Source organism: Numida meleagris, chromosome 1 (genome assembly GCF_002078875.1).
Source record: "Numida meleagris isolate 19003 breed g44 Domestic line chromosome 1, NumMel1.0, whole genome shotgun sequence".
Classification (NCBI taxonomy): Eukaryota; Metazoa; Chordata; class Aves; order Galliformes; family Numididae; genus Numida; species Numida meleagris.
In genome coordinates, this window is record NC_034409.1 from 60,528,516 (window position 1) to 60,549,895 (window position 21,380).

The window sequence follows — 21,380 nt, forward strand, 5'->3', positions numbered from 1 at the left end:
TTGAGTTGACCCCAGGAATGCCACACAGGACAGATAGCAGCATGCTGTTGCTTCTCAGGAAGGAATGTAGAGAGTATTTATAAAAGCCATGTGTTTTCTGGCCCTCGCAGACATACTGTACTTCCTCTGTCTTACAAAAAAAAGAAGGTGTCTACATGGTAGCAGCAGCTTGGTAGCATTGCTATTGAATCATGGATGTCATGGAAAGCGTGAGAGCTGCTAGTAACAACTGGAAGAAGGATATGTAGCTACATCTGAAATGCTTAGTTTGATTCATGTTTTCACCGAGTGTGGTCTGTTTTTCTTTTTTTCTTTTCTGTTTTAAATATTCTTAACGTTAATACTTCCAAATTCCTTGTTTATGTATAGAATCCTCAGTGGATACAGACATCATGTGTATGTATGCGTGTGTGTGTATATATTTGTCCAAACGAGATACAGATGCAGTTACTTCTAAAGAAAATCAAGTTATCTTTAATTGCATGTGAGGCGAATCCTGTCAGCAGCTGTTAAGCAAGTTGACTGTAAAAAACAGTGACCAGAGAAATGCATTAATACATGGTGTCAAACAAATGTCTTAACAGCTAGTTATATGCTTCTTTCATGAGAAACACAAATAACAAACTCTCATTGAGTCTAAGGTGATCTGAGATAATTTATCACGAACATCAGTGTCCTCATAAAAATGATGCTGACTAGTAAAGCAGCTTCTTAGTGTAGTCCGGCTATCAGTAAAGTAGGGAAACAGGGCAGGTGCTGTATTTCTGACGTGGGACTGTGCTAGTGGATGCTGGGGAAGCACATCTGTTGCTTCAGTGCAGCAAACGTAACTTAATGTGAGGCACAGTCCTTTCCCATCTCCATGTCATGAGGCTTGCCAAATTCAGCTGCATATTTTAGGAGGAAAATTGGGGAAGTGGTTTCTCTTTAATCAGATAAAGCAGAAGTTCAGAGCAATTTTCACTAATTAGTTTAATAGCACTTACATTAGCAGACTGCAAATCAGGCAAAAAGCATAATTTAGAGCATTTGCAAGTTGTCCTGCTATCGGAGAGCTGCCCCAGCCTCGTTATGACTCTTGTTTTTAATTTCAGGTTAAACATCTTGCTGGCTGGAATGAACCCCTTCTATTTCCATGCGGTGAATGTAGTTCTACACTGTCTGGTGACTCTCGTGCTGATGTATACTTGCAACAAAGCTGTATTCAAGGACTGTCGACTTGCTTTTGTCACAGCGCTGTTCTTTGCTGTGCATCCCATTCACACCGAGGCTGTAAGTATGTGACACAAAAAAAGAGTGACACAGAAGCTAAGAATAAAAGTACACTCTATTTATTTATTTATTTATTTTTAAAGAAACTTCTGAGTCATATGCCCTGTGGTAGTTGTAATCTTTGCTTTGGAGGATCAAAGATGAGAATATGCCATAGTTAACAGAATTTGCAGGAGTCCTTAAGGAAGTCATTCATTCAATCTTGCTATTTTCCTGCACTGGTGCTCAATTCTCAGTGAGGGTCCTCCGCACCAGTCCAGCAGTAAATGGGCAGTCAGTCACACAGTGAAAATGTTGAGTCTTCCGTAACCAAAGAGCTCACTGAGGCCGCTGTCTCCTGCTGGGACATTGTTCCATGCCTTCACTTGTCTTCTGTAGTCATTGATGTTAGAGAGGAACAGTGAAGGGAGCATCACTGTGGGTTCGAGCCAGGATTGCTTGGATAGAGTTCATATGGCCCACGGATTAATTTGTATTGCTTTTAATTAAAAAATAAGAATACCGTCCTCAGGAAAATATGCTAGCATAAATTCTATGGTAAGTGCATGGAGCCGCAGCCCATACTGCACTTTTTTCTGCGTGTTCTATGAAAACATTTAAAGACTTAACATTCTGCAACCACAGTCTAATAGCATGGGGAGTTACTTCTCCTGTGGATAACATAAGTCTGCTGTCTTTTTGCAAAGGAAGTGCCATGTGTAGCTGTCTGGGCTTAAAAAAAAAAAAGAAAAAAGAAAAGAAACGCACTTGTTAGCGGAGATACCACTGACATCATGGACTTGTAAGGAGCCTTTGTAAATCAGTGAGCGAAGCGGCTGCTGCGGCTGAGAACTTTTCAGGAGAGATTACCTTAATAACAAAAAGCCGTGAGCCTTACAGTCACTGCCTGCGTTGTCTCATGTGTACTAATCAGCCAGGCCCCTTTTGATAATGCAGCTCTGTACGACAGGGGAAGTTCTAAAGAGGCACTCTTTGAATTTATTTGTCTCTGGGTCAGAACTTAAAAAGGTTAAAATAAATGCCAGAGCACTGAATATAGATTAATTATGTAAGCTCAAAAGAGGCAAAATTTCAAAGGGCCTTTTATTTGCTTTATGTTCAACTTTAGATCTTTATGAAATGGAATATTGAAATATTTTGTAAAAAATAGCTGTACATCCTTCTCGAGTATTCCCTTTCTTACAAAAAGATTTTGTTATTTGATATGTGGAAAAACTCTCATAAACTCAGATTGTTCAAAGAGAATAAATTACGTACGACTCTATTACTTTTTGGTGATAAAGTTTATTCAAATGTTAATTATTAACTCACTCCTATAGAATAAGTCTTCTCCAAAGAATTGTCCTTTCAGTAGTCCTTTTCTTTAACAAATCTCAGTTCTGGGAGTTTGATGTGTTTCTCATTCAACTCTTAGTTTCAGGAATCTGCTTTAATTCTGTATACCGGTATTTTTCTGTGCAACTTTATCAATATTTTAAAAAGAATTCATTGACTTCCATGCTGGATTGCTTGTTTGTTTTGCCATTTGAGAAACGCAGTAGTCAAAACTGAATATATCCTACACCAGCCAAGTAACATTTTGGTGTGGTGAGGGAGGATAACACTTAAATATTTAAAAACAACAAAAAAGCTTGAAGTAGTAGCAGTTAGCACAGATTGTTGAGACAGTCACTGAATGTACATGCTTTTTTATATATCTGCTTTTACATCTGTGCATCTCTTTTCCTTTTAGGTAACAGGTATAGTAGGCAGAGCGGATGTCCTTGCCTGTCTACTCTTTCTGTTGGCTTTTCTCTCCTATAATAGGTATGGCTCCTTGGTATCAGTTCTTATAATTGGATAAGATGCTCTGTTTGAGGAGGAAATTCATTGGCTTCTGGTCATTGCTGGCAGAGGTCCTTCCTCCAGCACAGTGCTGTGAAGCTGTGCTCTGGTCCCTGCTGCAGCTGGAGTGCCCAATAAGTGACACTTCTGAAAAAGAATAAATGTAAAAAGGGAAGTCAGCATTTCATAGAATTGTAGATTGGGTTGGGTTGGAATGGACCTTACAGATCATCTAATTCCAGCCACCTTCCATGGGCAGGGCTGCCACCCAGCAGCTCAGGCCGCCCAGGACCCCATCCAACCTGGCCTTGACTGTCTCCAGAGATGGGGCACCCACAGCTTCTCTGGGCAGCCTGTGCCAGGGCCTCACCACCCTCTGAGTAAAGAATTTCCTCCTAACATCTAACCTAAATTTTCCTTCTTTTAGTTTAAAGCCATTCCCCCTTGTCCTATCACTGTCAGCCCATGTAAAAAGTCAGTCCCCTTCCTGTTCATAAGCTCCCCTGAAGGACTGGAAGGCTGCAGTGAGGTGTTCCTGGAGCCTTCTCCAGTCTGAACCAGCCCAGCTCCCTCAGCCTTTCATCATAGGAGAGGTGCTCCAGCCCTCTGAGCATCTTCATGGCCCTCCTCTGGACCTGCTCCAACAGCTCCACTTCCTTCTTGTGCTGGGGGCCCCAGGCCTGGCTGCAGTACTCCAGATGGGGCCTCACAGGGGCAAAGTATTAAGATACCCTTTTCCACTGACATTACTAACTGACCATACACCACTGGAATATTTGTAGAACTGGACCTGAAATTAGAAATAAGTACTTTCTACTGAAGTCATATTATTAGTATGGAGAGTGAAGAATCCAGCCTGTGAGAGTTCAGGATTATGTCCAGACCATTAGTTGTCCTTTTCAGATGAGAACTTGGTGCTATTTGCTGTGTGGTAAAACTGTAACTGAACAAGCACACGTAAGAAACAGCTTTGCTTGAATGGAGTTTCTGCCTCTTCACATTGATGTTTCATTTAGGAATAACACTGCACTGTTATAGTCATATGGAAATGCTGCTTGTGTCCTTATAGAGATGTTTACTACAATTCTTGATCTCTGTTTTCTTCTGAAGGTTTCAAAGGTATAAAACTGGTAGTGACCCTGAACTGTTTTGATTTTTTTTTGTTTGTTTGTTTCCTTCTTACCTTCTTCTTTTTCATATAGATATAGTGCCCATGTTTTTAAGGATTAGGGCACACACTGACCCAGTGGAATGCAGATGAGATGGGGGATATTTTGCTTGTATGGTGCATTTTGTCACATCAGGAAAATTAAGCACGTGTGTCCTAGATGATGGAAAGCAGATGTTTTTCTGTCCTTTCTGTGTACTTACTCTGCCTTCCTCTGACTACTTGATGTCTACCTTACCGTTCTGCTCATCTGCTTTTACTCTTCTGCTCAAGTTCCTGGTGCACCTCTCAATATTTGTACTTTCCCTTCCTGCCCCAGTGTCTAAGACTTTCTTCATTTGTTAGCAAACAGCGTTGATTGTTCACATCACTTATTATCAGGATCTCAGGAAACTAGGGAAAACTGCCTCAATATTTGTGTGAATGTAATAAATATATTTTATTTTTTCTGCTGTTTTCATGTATGTCAAATCTCTTTTTCAGGAGTGTGGATCAGCTTTATGTTGGGGAACATTTCCCTCCCACTGCCTCCCCATTCTTTTTGCTGCTTAGTTTATTCCTTGGGACGTGTGCAATGCTTGTGAAAGAAACTGGAGTCACTGTGTTTGGTGTGTGCTTGGTATACGACTTCTTTTCCCTCTCCTGCAATGGCCTCAAACTGTAAGTAATCGCTATGCTTACTGTGCTTTCTGCCAGTGTTGCCACCTGTATGTACAGAATATGTATCATTAGGCACAGCACTGCTGGAGATGTCTTGCCCTTCTGAATTAGGTGGCACTCATTTGACAAACTTGGAAGGCACTAAGTTTTCATTCTGGTGCTGTTTGTTATTCTGTAGCTGCCTGTTAAATTTTGCTGGGCAAATAGACCAAATGTGAAGAACTGATCTTTGAAGTGCTCAGTTCACTCTGGCAAGACCAATATTTATTTCTTACAGGGGAGCTCAGGCTGAATTATTAACATCTTAACATTTAACTCCTTCAGCTAGTGGCATTGCTGAAATATGTTATGACACTGAGTAGTAAAATCAGGATTGATCCATCTTGTCCTCACAAAATCGGAAAAGAGGGGAAATATCCAGCCTGTTCTGAAATGATTGGAATAATTAGCAACTCTTAGCAGTTACTGGAGAGAAATCAAATCCTTGAGGACTGTGTCTCTCACCCATTTAGTTTTACAATAACTATGTAACTCTGCATCTCCATTAAAAGTTGGAATTCTTTCAGCTGATAAAAGCTGTCTTTTATGCATTTCTGTCCTACACTATGCTGGGACAGATCTGTCAACAAGTGAGTGAATGTGAGAGCTTGCTGCTGATGATGACGGGAGGTCCTGCTCCTGCCATCACCTCCCACGTTCCTACCTGCCTTGTACCCTGGGTCCTGTAGCCCATTACACCCCAGCAGGAGTTGCCATGCTTGAGTTGTAGATCAGGCTGCCTAATTCATGTTCCTGCAGTAGTGAATTCAGTCACCTCCCAGCAGGGTTTGTGGGCTCAGCTGAGGATTCCTCCTGTTTACATCTGCTGAGTAAGTTGTAACGGTGACACTGGTGGGCAAGTAGCCAGTGAGGAGATTTCTGGGGGCTGACAGCCGGCACACTGCTCACAATGCCTGTGTTTGCAGGCTGCTGGGTGGTGTTCCAGGACCTGCCTGGCTGAAGATGGCCAAATGTAATTATTGAGAAAATCTGTGCCTTCTCTTTCCCCCCCTCCCCTCAATCTCCACCTTCCCTTAGGTTTGCATTCCAGTGCTTAGATTTCTTCCTGTGTTCCAGTGGCACTCGGTTGCCCGGATATGGCAGCAGTTTAGCTTGCAGAAAGGAAGCTCTATGGTTCAGATGTGCTGCATTTTAATGTTTGCTCTAGTTGCATGTCTTGTGCACTCTGTGATACTCAGGATTTTATGATTTTTTTTTTTAAGGGGCAGCACAAAAACAGTAGCCTTCTACATACTGCTGAAACTCACAGAATCACTGAATGGCTTAGGTTGGAAGGGACCTCAGAGCACACCTAGCCCCAACCCCATGCTGTGAGCAGGGCTGCCACCCAGCAGCTCAGGCTGCCCAGGGCCCCATCCATCATGGCCCTAAATACCTCCAGGGTGGGGCACCCACAGCTTCTCTGGGCAGCCTGTGCCACTGCCTCACCATTCTCCTCTCCTCCTCCTGAACCCACCTCATCTCCTGCTTGTTCCACTGGCCTGTACAGATCTGATCTCTGTTTAAACAAGGCAGAGCAGTTATTTTCTGCAACAAAAAAAAATGAGGATTGAGGCATATTCTTCCTCACAGTGCTTCCCATCACGCTGGAGCTCCAGAGAGCAGCTCTGCATAGGCGTGCTTGTCTTCTGCTGCTCTTGGGTGTCTTCCACTAGTTCTAGTTAGGAACCAGTAAGTCCTGTCCTCCCAGTGCATGTTGACTTAAGATTAAGTAAACTGTTGTCTGTTGCAGTGATATACCATATTGTGCCATAATATTCGACCTTTTAATAAACGTGGGGGTTGGAAAGAAAAGCTCAACTGAAGTTTTATGTTTCCAATTTCCCCTCTTTTACCCCTTTTCTCTGCTTTTCAACGCCTGATCAGGAGGAATGGGGGCACCCACACAAGACCTGCCCGGCAGCCCACAGCTCCGTTCCCTTCCTCGCTGCCAGTCCCATCCCGGGAGAACGGGAAGCATCGCTTCGCTCACAGGACTGCCTGGAGCTCCTGCCACCCTGAGGAGCCGCGCAGCGGTGGTCTTCCTGTGCCCAGCAAAGCTATCTGGGCTATTCGCAGGTAATGCCTGTCGCCTGGCTCTCCCCTTGCGGCTAACCTTAGTGACAGCTCCTCTGCCTTAGATTAGGTGCTTGGAGCCTGAAATCTGTAATTTTTCGTGTGTTACTGGGGAAGGAGGTGGGGAGGAGGGTAGGAAGAAGGGAAGAAACAGGGAAAAGTCCAAAAGTCACTTCTGCCTGGGAAAGGAGAATACCTAAGGACTGTCTATGTCCTGAGACCTCTAGTCCTAAGATGATGTTGGTAGGCAATGTGCTTCTTCCCAGCTTCTTCATGGGTAAAGTCAAAATTGTAATGCTAGCTTGAATGTAAAAAGTAGGAACGTGTGCATGTGTACAGCAGCACTTGCTTCACTTCGGGCACTGTGTATCTCTTAGTACACATCTGAGGGTATAATTTCTTCGTGTATATACATACGTATATATATGTGGCGTATCTATGTATGCATATGAAAGTAAAGGTGATGTCCACTCTTGCCTTACACCTGTGAGCTTGCACATAATGATGAAAGCTGGGTTCAGGCAACAGCAAAATGATTTTTACAGGCATTGTCCAGTAGTTCTCAACATGTTCATTGTGCATCTCACTTGGGAAGAAAGGACTCTCCCTGAATTCAGGGCCATGCTCTGCAGTGCTTGGTGCCCTTGCTCATTTTGAATAGCACTACAGCCATCCCAGTGAGCAAACAGTAAGTTTTAGCTTCAGCATACTTAGCAGCAGCTTTACTGCTGATTTTTGGTTTCAGCTACAAAATAGTCACAATGTGACTTAGTTTTTGGAGACCAGTAGTAATAAATTGCCCTACGCTACCTACTTCTTGGAGAAAGTGCTTTATTCCTGGAATAGATCAGAAATTATCTGCTGCAGTTCAGTGTTCATTTAATCTTCTTGCTGCATCAGTATGGATGGCATACAGGCTGTTACATGCAGTCATTGCCTTCTCATTGCAGAATCTGTTCGCTCTATATTTAGATTAAACGGTTCAGCCCACTCGAGAGCTGCTAAAACACAGACTGATCGTCCTGGTGTTTAGTCTGATGGGTCTGACTTATGTGTAGTTGTGTTTTTGGCTTTGTTTTTAACAAGGAGAGGAGTGGGTTTGGCTGTGTTGCCTCTCTGTGTGGGAACCCATGACAGAAGGATGCTGAGGAAGTCGTCTTCTCAGAGTGGCTTAGTGCCAGCTGCTCCGGCACCCAGACTCCTCTGGCACTGAGAACAGCTTCTAAAGTGTGTGTTAGGTTTTTTGTTTGCTTTCATTTCTTCTCCTGTATTCCCAAATGAGTAGAACTGCTAGATAAACACAGATGACCTCTGTTCATTCTGATAGGCCAGGCCAGAATGGGCAGTCTGTACGCCTCTTGGAACATCTTGCCTCTAAAGTTTAGTACCTGGTGGGGAAGGCTAATCTGAGCATAGACATTGGGGTAGCTGCTGTTCCTGACTTTTGTTCTTTCCGTTTCTTTAAATGCATTAATTCTCTGTATTTCTTTGTCATTCGCCCAGACAGACACTATGCTAGAGACTGTCAGTGTAAGAAATACCTCCTGTCTTACTCCATCTTCTTGTTCTTTGTATCTTTTACCACTGTTTCTTTCTTTCCTCCTATTGTTCCCATCTCCGCTTTATACCTTTGCCAGACACCATCCTCCTGCCCTTTCTGGGAGCATTCCTTTCTTGCACCTGGGGAAAGCCTCTGGTTTTCTGGCTTCAGGAGAGGCTGCAGAAGATGCATTGTGGGGACAGCGCACTTGGGATGGCTTCAGAGGGTGTTTGTCCATGCTGCCAACTGGCATTTCCTTTTCAGCAGCTGCCTCTTAAAGTGTTGGAGAAGATTTCTGCACATGGCAAATTGAGCTCTGCATGTACATAGCTGCTTCCTTTTTCAAAAGAGGCTCTCACAGTAGAAGCCTCTCAGCTCCTCTTTTCAAGTGACAGTACACAACACACTTACGATGACCCCTTGCATGACAGCTTGCTGGGGAATGCCTGGAGTGGAGCTGGCTTGGGCCAAGTGGCTGAGAGGGAAGCTGGATGTGGCATGTTTATGTGATAGCTGTGCCTCAGATCTCTGGTAGAAAGCTTGGGGATGCTGCTGTGATACAGTGTGTCCCCAGGTTCTGTTGTTACAAGCTTCCCCTAATATTTGTATGTGCAGAGTTCAGTTGAGAACTTCCCTGCTCTCAGACTTACAGGAATGAGGGGTTGCTTTGCACATGGCATGGCTGTTCCCAAGAGTTATCATGTTTTTAATTCCTCTGAAGGCAGTGTTAAGCCAGATAATATTTTCTTGTTGGAATTGCATTATATTCACAGAATGACAACCTGGACAATCTGACCAGTGCCTGTGTGTCTAATGTTGAAGGTTACTAGTTACTCTTAAAAAATAAATGTGCTGCTACAGCATTTGTTCCTTAGACAGATCAAATAGATGCAGTGTTTTCAAGAGACCTTCTCAAGTACTAACCCCATGGTGTGTGCTTGCAGTTGTATGGAACTGCAAAATGAAATGTCTTGCATCTCAGCAATTCAAAATGTTATCCACATCACCTGGAGGTCAGGGGACCATTACCTAATCGTGCTGCTGTGGTCTTCTCCTTAATTCCATTTGCTGACTCCTGTCACAGGACAGATTAAAATAGTTGAAATACTTTCTGTGTGCAGTCTTTCTCTAGAGCTATTGGCATATTATATGATGTGAACTAGGAAGTAGGCAAAGCAATTACTCTGTTAAAAGGCAATCTATCTTTTTTGGGTGGAGAAGTAAATCAGGAAATCCTTGCTATCACTAAAAAAAGATAGGAGGAAAAAAAAATGAAATTGCTGTCAAATGTGCAGAATTAATTACACAGTTTATTCTCTGTCACTGATGTTTCCTTGATTTGTGTAGATCTCACAGCAACAGGGAAGGGAAAAGATTTTTAAAAACTCCAGAATTGGAAGACTGATCGGACACGGTCAGGTAGCTTCAAGTGCCTTACATAGTGCACCATGCTGCTTGATTGTAAACTCTTTTCTAGCTTAAGCAGTGTACAACTATTTTATTCTATTCTTTTAGGTACTTGTAATGTGACCAATTAGATTTCTATTTGATAATAATTTATTATGTGTACCATCCAATTAAAGCTAGCTGAAAAATGCAGAAAAACCTAATGGAGGAGTTGAGGCATTCTAATTAGCAGTAACTGGAGGTAGTTATGTAAATTCTTGGTGCAGAGAGATGTCTCTGTGAATGCGTGGGTTGCAGCCCTGAGTGCATTCAGAAGTAAGGAATGAGTTAGTCTGGGTGAAACTGCAGGTTTTATCACTGTGATTTATTACAGTTTTGGGGGATGCTGGCCTGTACTGCTGAAATAGAGTAACTAGGATCTCATATAAGTTTGATCAGACTCCCTGAGTTTCAAGGTCTGGAAGAGGCTAGTGACTACCCATGCCCTCCCACATGGTGCAAACAGAGGACAGATGAGAGAAACTTTCACATCAACCTCCTGTTTAGGATGAAGCCAGAACTTCAGTGCTTTCACTACGGTGAAAGTATATGATTATGTGGTATGGAATCACAGAATGGTTTGGGTTGGAAAGGACCTTAAAGCCCATCCAGTTCCAGCCGCCGTGCTGTGGGCCAGGGCACCTTCCACTAGATTGGGCTGCCCAGGTCCACATTCAACCTGGCCTTGGACATTTCCAGTGATGGGGCACCCACAGTCTCTCTGGGCAGTGTGTTGCTGTGCCTCACCACCCTCTGAATAAAGAATTTCCTCCTAATATCTAATCAAAGCCTACCCTCTTTTTATTTTAAAACCATTACCCCTTGATAAAGATTCTCTTCCCATGTTTTTTTTTTTGTAGTCCTCCTTTAGATGCTGAAAGGCCTCTGTAAGGTCTCCCCAGAGCCTTGTCTGGGCTAAATAATCCCATATTTCTCAGTGTTTCTTCATGGGAGAGGTGCTCCAGCACCCTGATCATCTTTGTGACCTTTCCCTGGGCCTACTGTAGCAGGCCCACGTCTGTCTTACGTTGCAAGCTCCAGAGCTGGATGCAGTGTTCCAGGTGGGGGTCTCATGAGAGCAGAGTGTCCTGTTATCAAACAGTAGCAGTATACCTCATTGCACACTGTAGTGTTGCTCTGATACATTTAATGAGACTGATATGTGTAAGGCAACAAGTTGTCATAGTTCGTTGTGCAAGTTGTGTGCATAGTTAGTCATTCTCTTTTTCTTGATTTCTAGAACTCACTGGTAAATGAAAATTGGGAACTATTTTTTGACCGTTTTTCTTATTATTGTTCCAAAACCATGTAGTATAGTTATGATTTTGTCACTTCACAGATGCCTCACACGCACCACTGCTAAATGTCGTCTAGCCCATGACCTCCGCCTCATGGCACTTAGCCACCCTGATGGTTTTGATCTTTCTAAGTGAGGCTGTAGTTGGGCCACAGTCAAAGATATGGGCGTTCTTGAAAACCAAGACTTCTTAGTAACTTGCATGCTTTTAAAATGGAAATCTATGTTTCTCTTCGGTAATCTAAGAACTGATCTTTATTGTATATGCTGTTGGTAACTCTTAGAATTGACAGTAGACCAGTTTTTAGTATGTTCATTTTCCGTGTAATCAAACCATTGAATTAGTTTATTTTTTTGTATGCACTTCTTTTTTACTTTCTTGCCAAGTGGCAAAACAAGAAGCGGATGTACTTGGAGCTATGCCCAATAGTGTCACTTTATATCTCTGCATACGTGCAAAAGAGACCGAGGGAGCTCACTGCGTGTTAGCGCTGTGGGATTCGAGCAGAAAACCCATTGATGTAAAATTCAATGAAGTCCTTAAGGTTGTAGCAGGGATAAATGTGGCCTGATGACTAAACCGTCAGCAATGCTGTTTCCTTTTGCAGTAGCAGGGAAAGGGGAATGGAAACACTGTGCAGAACATGGTGCATTCCAGAGATGGCTGTGCTGGCCTGAAGATTGATATAGTATGAGGGAAAGTATGTTGAGGTCATAATGTATCTTCCCCATGTCCCAGCACAGTGTGCGTGTTCTGTGTTTGAGCTGAAACAGATGCTGTCCTCCAACAAGAAAGAGTAGAGGGAGAGGCATATGTGACCTGCAGCTGGGTAGAAATTGCATGGTTTTGGTTTGGCTTTTCCTCACTGAGTGGTAAAGGGATGACTTTTTCAGAGTCTTGTGCAGTGATTAATTTTATTTTTTTTTTTTTTAAAAGCTAGTTTGGTAGTATAACACATCTCTGCTTTAACATGAAATCTCTCTTGAAAAAGCAGAAATCTCAGCTGCATTTCTAATGCTTCTCCTTGCAATGCAATCCTTAGATTCTGTAGCTAATACAGACAGAATAGCATAGTGGGTTTCACAGATGCACAGATCCTGGGTTTCACTGATCCTGGGTTTCACAGGATTTCTCTCTTGCGAACTTGGAATTTTCTTGAAATTGTCAGTTTTATATAAAGGCATGGCTTAGAATATGAAATTGCCTGGGTTACAGAAGTGCTAGGAGGACATTTTCTGTTAGATTTCTTACAATTTTCTTAAACTTCAGAAGGCTGTTCTTCCTTGTGCTCACATGGCCTGAAGGTAGCAGTGATTGCATTCATACATGAAGCCCAGAAAGTAAAAGCGCTGCATACCTCTGACAGAACACTAGGGCCTAACAGTTATTTTTGCTAGGTGAACATACAACAAAAGAGAAGGGTGGATACTTGTTACTGCCTGACTTTGCAAACACTGCCACAATAGCTGATAGAGAAACTTGATTACGGTGACCTGGTTTAGAATTTGGTGTGTGGTGGAAAGGGTCTGGGAATCTGGCAGTCAAAATGATTTTATTCTCAGGAAAGCATAATGAATAACCTGGAGCATTAAGCCTAGGCTTTTCCTTTCTTTCCTTTCTTATTGGTAATTTCCTGAGGGTTCTCTGATTTTTAAAATAAACAAGTAATCTCCTAGTCTGTGATGCTCAGAACAACGTTTGATGTTAGACTGTCTTTGTGTAAAAGGAAAGAGAAGTGCTGAATGGTTATTGACAGTACACTGAATTGTGTTGTTTTTTTTTTTTCTTTTTTTTTTGTGGGGGGGTGGATTGTGGTGTAAAATTGAATGACCCAACTTTACCCCAAAAGACAAGCAGAATCTGGAGTCCCAAGACCTGGGAAGGCACTAAGTATGCTGAAAGAACAGATTAGATAAGCGCCATCGTTACCTTGGTAGCTGGGGGATGCTTCTTGTATGTGTTGCATGCTTTTTTTAGTAGTAGCAGGCTTGCTAAAGCTCTGTCATTCTTGCTATTTAGTAAGCTTAAGTTATGAATGAAGTTCAGACCCCTTAGGGGAGGTGTATTGCAGAGGTGGATTTGGCCAGCGGTTTGCTTCTCTCTGAACTCATTCCTTTAGAACACTTTCCCATTGTGAGTCTGAGCTGTAGCTGCTGCTGTGTCCGTGGACTGTCCTTTCAGGAAATGTTCCCTAACTGTAACATGTGAATCTTGTTCCTCTCCTTTGTGTATAGTCAGTGATATTATTGTCATGCTCAAATAGTAGCAGAGGCCACCAGAAGTCTTTGTTAGAGCCTAGGAGCACATGCGAGGTCGGTGTCTTTATGCTTAAAGCCTTGGATTCAGCCTGGGATTTCAGTGCTCTGATTTGTGACTGTCTTCCACAGCACCCCTGCATAATCTTGGGAAAATTGTTCCCACTGTGCGTGCTAGAAGATGAGGCACAGTGATGCGTGCTTCCTTTCTACCTCCATTTATTTGCGTGGTGTGATTGTTGTTTTAAGACTGTAAATTTCTTAGGTCAGTCTAAGGACTGTCTCTTTTCTGCATGCTTGTGGCTTTATGTGTCTTAATCTGGAAATCTGCAAGTGCTACTTCAGTACAAGTAATTGAAGTCATTTCTTCCTAACTGAAGTTTACTTCAAAACAGCACTGCCGTGGTATGATGATGACTGATGCTGCACACACACAGAGGAAAATATATTAAGACATGGGAAAGAATACAAGAGGAATGGTTTTAAATTAAAGGAGGGGATATTTAGATTAGATGTCCGGGGGAAGTTTTTTTACTGAGAGAGTGGTGAGGTGCTGGAGCAGGTTGCCCGGAGAGGCTGTGGATGCTCCATCCCTGGAGGTGTTTAAGGCCAGGTTGGATGAGGCCCTGAGCAGCCTGATCTAGTACTTGATCTAGTGGTTGGCAACCCTGCCTGTGGCAGCAGGCTTGGAACTTGATAATCCTTGAGGTCCCTTCCAACTCAAGGCATTTTCTGATCCTGTGATTCTGTGAGGAGGTTGCAAAATTGTGCAGTCACCTGGTAACACCTGGTACTTTTGGTTATGCTATGTGTTTATATTATTACAGTTTTTAATTGCGTGATCACGTTCCATTTTTTCTGCATGATCCATCTCTATTGAGCATCCAGAATGGCTGGTGCTCAAGTAATGAGCAACTGTTCAATATTTTGTTTCTTCCTTGTCCAGAGCATGGCCTTGTCCCCTGTTCTGAGGAAGATTAACTTCTTTTCCATAATTTCTCTGTGTACAAACTATCAAGTAAAATATTTCCTCACCAATTGTTGCTTCAATCTGTAATCTTTTAAATCACTCTTGGCATAGTTTCTGGATGTCCTGTTTCTTTGTTTTCTAAAAAAACAAGGAAAGTGAGTAAACAGAGTTTTCGGAGGGTTGCCACAAGGGAGTGAACAGTTTGAAACCTTTGGATCCACCTCATCAACGTCTGCTACTGGAGCAGACAAACTGGTGGCAGCAGTAGGCTGGCTCTATAGGAGGGAGTACTAGAGAAAATGGGGGACTTTTCCCCTTAGATCTTTGTGTCTTTGTTGGCAGAGATCATGACATCATGATGACACAGTGTTCTCTTCCAGATTCTGAAGAGGGATAGACTCTGGTACATGAGGCTTTTTCTGGCAGCCCCTTCCATCTTCTCTCTCGTTTGTTATTCTTCCCTGTCTATTCCACCCCGCCCTCATCCTTCCCCTTGCTTTCTTTTCCTCAGTCATTTGATTGCTTCCAGTCTTTACTCCTCAGGCTTTGCTGTTTGGGTCATGCTGCTTTGCCCAAAAGTTGCTGTGAACAGCCTCCCCTCCTGGGATCCCTCCTGTGCTCCCAGCCCCAGAGTCTTTGCCCAGCTGATTTGAGGATCCTTGCCCATCACAGATGTCCCTGTGCTGCACATTGCATCCTACATGTGCTCCCCACTTCTCCCAGCTTGCAGGCTTCTGCTCTTGGAGCTCTGCCCAGCTAAGTGATAGGGTCACTCTGGGGCTTCCCTGTGGGCCTCAGTGTCCAAGAGTACACTGTCTCCCTACTTACCTCCTCCCTTCTGTGTGGGTTTCTGCTCCAGGGACTGCAAAGCCTGCTTTCCTTTTGACCTCTCCATCCGTGTGGGTTCAGTTCTCTTCTGCTCTGTATTGAAATCCAGGGATTTCCCTTGGGAGGAGGGAGCACAGAGAGCCATGCAAAGTCAGGAGCAGCTCTGGGGGCTTGCAGTGACACTGAGCCATGGCTGGTTGCATTGCTTGTGGAAAGGAGGCACTTTGTGCATGCAGCCATCAGAATAGAAGAGGCTCAGTTTTAAGTTTGTCTTCCTTCATTAGCTCATTTTAGCTGCTATTTGGGATAGAGGATTTTGTCTTGCTGTATGGAATGAAACCTCTCTTCCTCTTTTTAAACCCTTTCAAGAAGGAAGTGAAAAGTAAATAATATTCCTGGGATTATTAGTGTGCGACAGTGCTCAAGAGGCTCTGTTTATTTCAGTGAGCAGAAATAAACCTAAGTAGTTTGGCGTCGTGTGCATTAAATGTCAGAAGAGAGGACAAAACTGAGACGGATGTTAGTTTTTGCATTTGATGACTTAACATCTGCAAGCTGGTTTATTTATTTATTTTAAGAAAGACTTTTCAGTTAGACTTTCATTAAGTCCATGGAAATCCATTTTTATGAATTCAGAAGTGGAAAATATCCCTGAGACAAAGTACCACACAAAGCAAGACAGGATCAGGAAGAAATGCTGACAGCCATGTTTCTGTTTGCTTTTTTTCTTCTCCACCTTCTGAATGATGCTGATGACTTGCTCATCCCTGTACAGACGGAGCAGGTTTTTTTAATCTTGTGCTGAAACCCTGCAGTTGCAGTCTCTTTCTGGTGCACCAGTGCCTGCTCTGTTCCTTCTGTTGCTAATTGAAAATTCCTAATCTGTGGGTGCAGCCCTTGTGTCCCAGACTGACTCACAGCAGACTCTGTTCATTCTCCTTCCTTACAGAACTGCCTTTCTATTCACAATGGATGGCAGTCTCATTAAATTGGTGTTTGAAATACTGCATGCCCGCATTCATTGGCTTTCTCTGAAAGCATGTAAACTGGTGTCAAGGAACTAACAGAGACTTGAGAAACAGAAAAACCTTAATGGCTTGCCAGGTCCTTTTTCCTTGCAGTAAATCTGGGGTAGTTTGACACAGAATAGTATTCCAGTCAACAGAAAATAATAACAATAAGAAAAGAAACAAAATCCATGAAGATTAGGTGAAGTGCAGATTGTTACAGACATTTCCCCAGACCTAATATGGTCGTACAGTTTCTCTTTTCCATTTTGGACTTCCAGATGCTTGAACATGTAGCAAAACTTTTGGGCTGTTCTCAGGATTAGCAGGTTGAGCTGTACCTTTCTACATCTTTTATAACTGGCTCTTTCTGAACTGGTCTATACCTTCTTTGACAGCCTGATATCATGGCATGTGTTAAGTGAAGGACAGTGGGCTCTGAGGGCTAAGTGTCATGGCTTTAGGTTTTTGCAGGCTGATACATGCAGCCATTTGCTCAAAACTATGAGGATACCAATGCCATCAAATTTGACTTCAGGTGGATGGCTTTAGGTGTGGTAAGGGTTACTTTCAATGTGAAGTAGCTGCTGAGATTTAATATTTGGTTTAAAAAGACAAAATCTGCTCGTGTGTCTAAAGCTTCTCTCATCTTCGCTGTATGCTTTCCAGGATGAATAGATCCTTCCCTGGCTAGAAACTTAATCTTCAACTCAATCTAAAGAAGAAGAATAGTAAATCCACTTTCACATTTTAATTCAGTTATCCCAGTATCCTTTTCCAACTGGTGCATTAGAAACCTTAATCCTATACTTGACTTTGAAATGCTGGAGCACACATTTCTCTCCTGACTGCAGATTTTTTTTTTAAGCTATTTTTTTAAGCAGTTTCCAGAATGGGAATGTCCAGGAAGCTGTAGCGCAGAAGGGATGCTTGTAAATGCATTCCACATTCCCAAACATCCGTGCTGAAATTCAGATAATGGCTGAAGCGAGCCCTGAAAGATGACGCTTGCACCGATGCTACCAGAGCACTGCTGTCCATTGTCTGCCCCCAAGCCCGACAGGTCCTACAGCATCTCGCACAGCTCTGCTTTGCTTTGTGCATTCATTACCTTGCCACAGCTCATCATGAGACCACTTAAAAGAAAATCTGCTGAAGTGTGTGGTGGGGGTTGTTATTTTTGCAACCTCCTTTCTTAAAGTAAGGGTTGGTTGTCTTGAAGTATCGTTCTTTTACCATCTAGATAATGCAGTTGTTCCCTCTGTTTAAAGCTTTTGTGCCCATGTGTTTGCTGTAGGTCCTCTGTTTTGTGGCTGGAGACTGAAAGTTTGCTAAAATCTCTCCTTTTATGTGGTTGCACTTTGATTGTACTGGTATGGAAACTATGTAATATTAGACAATTTCTTCTTATCTGTGAAAGATGACAACAAACCTGTTGGGCTCTCACCTTGCAAGATGAAACTTGGGAGGAAAAACTGTTTTATCTCTGTTTTCCATGGAGGCAAAGGCTGTATTGATTGATCAACATAAAGATCAGGGAAAGAGTAATTATCAGTCTAGGAAGGATGAGAGAGGAAACAGTGCTTGTATTTCCCTCCCATAAAATGCAAATTTGTCTGATCATACACCCCCACTACATGTACTGTTTTTGTAAACTGTGCTAGGAATTTCTACAAAAGCTGCAGTAAAATTATATACTTTGGTTCCTTGCAGTATTTTGACTTTGCTTGATTTAATTGCCTTTAACAATAACCTCTGCCTAATCTCATGAAAGCAGTTTATATCACTGCTGTGCCTGTGAGTTATCTGTGAATGTCTGAAGCAGAGATGCAGAGATGTTTCTTTTGTATTTTGGTAATAAGCTCTATTCATTGATTGTTGTTCTCCCTTTTCTCCCACTTTCTCTTTGGAGTTAATTACGTCGCACATTTATTTCAGAAAATGAATTGCTTAGAGTACAAGCTTTTTTGGTACAAGCATCAGGAATTTTCATCTTCAGAAAGCTGTTACCAGGTCTGTGTCTTGAGTGGCTGTTAATGCCAACCTTTCTAGTCTCTCCATTACAGAGCAGCATTCCTTTGCTGAGCTTGGCTGATGCACTGTGAATTCACTGCCATCACCCTACTCCATCACAAAATTACTCAACATGGAATACCAAATTCCTTCAGTTGTTGCCCGTATGTGCTTTTCGAGATGATGGATTACTTTCCATCCAGAAGGCATTTTTTCATGTCCTCAGAAAAAAAATAATAATTAGAACTCTCTTTACATTCAGATTGGTCTGTTGAACTTGCATCAATCTATTCAACATAATAGAAACACCCAGTCTACCTCTAGTATGTATTTTCTGACTGTGGTCATTACTAGAAGCTTACAGAAAAGAAACGAATGGGAAAGAGGCCAGTACAGGGTTATCTTTCCTTACCATATGCTTTGAAGATGTGCCAGTCAGTGATTTAGAGCCTGTGGACATGGAGGCTTTATCTGGAGCACTGTTTCAGACTCTCCATGGGCCTGTCCTCTGTGGAGTTGCTTAATTCTCTTTTTAGACTTATTTCTCCCCTGACTTTGGTGACATCTCGTCAAAAAGAGTTCCGTGATTTGATTGCATGCACTCGGAAAAAGTCTTTTCCTTTGCTCGAAAACCGATAATTTCATTGGATTAAGAAGTAAAAAGTAATTTTTCTGGTTCACTATGCCAAGCTTTTTGCTATTTTATGCGATCTTTACGTGTACTCCTTTTCTATGCTGGACAGTCCTGTTCTGTTGCATATCTCCTTTTGCAAAAGCCACCTCAAAGTCTTATTACTTTTCTGTGTCCCTCTTGTAACTATTTGATCCTTTGAAAATTGTGCAGAAAAAGGGGCAGATTTCAGAATAAAATGCAGTGCTCCAGGTGCAGGGGCACGTTCTAGTTTTATTGAGTCTGTGATTTCTTGTTGTTTCTGTTCTGTTTCTTTATAAATCCACGGGATCCTTGTACTGTTCACAAGTTGCATTTTCAGTGCTGATTTATGCTACCGCCTTTTTTATTATTATTATTATTTATTCTTTTGTTCTGACTGCAGGCATTGCAGTCTGTGTAGACAAATGAGATGTACGGTAAAAACCTGAATGGAAAATGTGAGTATCTTTTATTAGTGTGTTTTGAATTCTGTGGTTGGAGAGCATCCAGCCTGTTCCCATTAGAGGGAAAAAGGTGGAGTGAGGCTCTGAGCTCAGCCTGGCTGCTTTCAGGGCTGGAGGGAGCACCATCAGACACCACAGCTGCTGCATCCGGGCCTTGCTCACATTGGTATAGATTTAAGATGCCTCTTCCCTTTCTTAACCAGTCTTTGGGGGTGAGTAATAACTCAAGGTAACCTGACTTGGGTAAAGCTCACGTGCTTCCACAGGCACGGACTCATGAGACCGGGCTTTTCTCCTTGCTTTTTCTTGACTCGGTGGTTTTCCGTTCTCCTTTGTGAGGTGGTTACAGCATGGCAGGGCTGCAGCAGGTCTGTCAGCTGCCCAGACCTGTACCATGCTGTCCCCTCCATCCTCAGTGTGTTTGTGTTCCCACCTCTCTATGCCTAAAGGCAGCAGTTCCCACTGTTCACTCAAATTCATACAGAATTCATAAAGCAGAGGCTTAAATCCAGGATTTCCCAAACCTTAAGTGAATTCACCTCAGCAAAACTTTGCTGTTTTACCAGTAAACCAACAGTTTCTCTCCTGATTTCCTGAAAAGACAGAGCCTGTTGTGTCTCCCTCTCACCCTTTCCTACAGGCCGAAAGCTTCAGCCTTTGCTGTCTTCATGTAGGAACATCTCGGCAGCCCAAGCCATAATAGCTGCAGTCCCGGGGCTTACACGTCACCATTTATTGCAGTGTTTACTTTGATCTGATTTGGCCTCTTGACTCCACCGAAAGTACCTTTCAATGTGGATTAATTAAAAGAACAGTGTCGTCTTCTTTCCGTTGCCTTTAAGAGAGATGTGTTCCCAGATGGCACGAGGAAAGGAGAGAGAGGTTTTTCTCTGGGCAAAGCCACGCTTTTGTTGTAGGCCGAAGGCTTTCTCTGTCCTTCATTACACTTTGTGAGTCTGCTGCTGTGATGTGCTCAGGGTGCTGTCTCCAGGGAGCTTGCAAATGCCAGAACCAAGTGAGAACCCCCAGCAGCATCCCAGTCCAAATGAACAGCTTTCTAATAACGACGACGACTTTAATATTGCAGCATCTTGTCTCCGCAGAGCAGTCAGTTAATTATGAGGTGTGAATAAGGAATATGTTTCACAGTGCCTTGGCAATTTTCTGAGTTCACTGATCCGTAAACAAGATTATTCCCTAATAGTCCTTCATCTTTGCCATTATTACACAAGGATGTTCAACTTCAAATTAAATTAGAAATGATCATCTTTAAAGTTTGTTGAGCCACTGCTAATCTTTTGAGAGTGTTTCCAGGATTAACTATTTTTAAATTGCCTCGTTATTTGGGGAGAATTTTTTTGCTCTTCCTGCTGTGCCATTTTTATAAAGACCCTGTGGTAGCGACTATCCGCTGGGAAATGTGAATTAGAACCATCATTTTCTTTTTTTTCTTCTTAAAGTCCCTGACACTGTCAGACAGCTGATGTTTTGAGGGGAAGCTGCCTCTCTGAGGTATATGAGGACTTTTACGGTTCTTTCAGCTGCTGCCAGCCCAGAGGTGAGAGAATAAATTTGGTTCTCAAATGCCATCTGTCCAGCAGGGCTCTTGCCAATGGCCCTCAGACAGTTTGTATGGGATGAGAACGACACGGGCTATTGGCGCGAAAGTGTCATGCAGCTTGCAGTCTCTCTGGGTTGTGCAGAGCCACAACTCCTTGAAGACACTTTTACCGTTATTGGAAGTGTCACTGTAAATCTTGAAGGTCAGGAGGGACCCATTTGTGATCATCTAATCTGAGCTGGAGCATGGTGCAAGAGACAGAGCCTCATCTAGGAATTACTGCGTTAAGCCTGAATTTCTCTTTGAG

General features: G+C 42.8%; 1 protein-coding gene across 1 annotated transcript in view; it reads left to right on the forward strand.

Moving 5' to 3' along the window:
- The window catches only part of TMTC1 (transmembrane and tetratricopeptide repeat containing 1), a gene marked incomplete at its 5' end in the record, with an annotated part of 152,534 nt that overhangs the window by 12,486 nt on the left and 118,668 nt on the right, over positions 1–21,380 (forward strand). The window contains 4 exons of the mRNA XM_021395874.1: positions 1,095–1,272; positions 3,005–3,078; positions 4,748–4,924; positions 6,851–7,042. Of these exons, the coding sequence (XP_021251549.1) occupies positions 1,095–1,272; positions 3,005–3,078; positions 4,748–4,924; positions 6,851–7,042 (621 nt within the window). The remainder of the gene's footprint in view (positions 1–1,094; positions 1,273–3,004; positions 3,079–4,747; positions 4,925–6,850; positions 7,043–21,380) is intronic.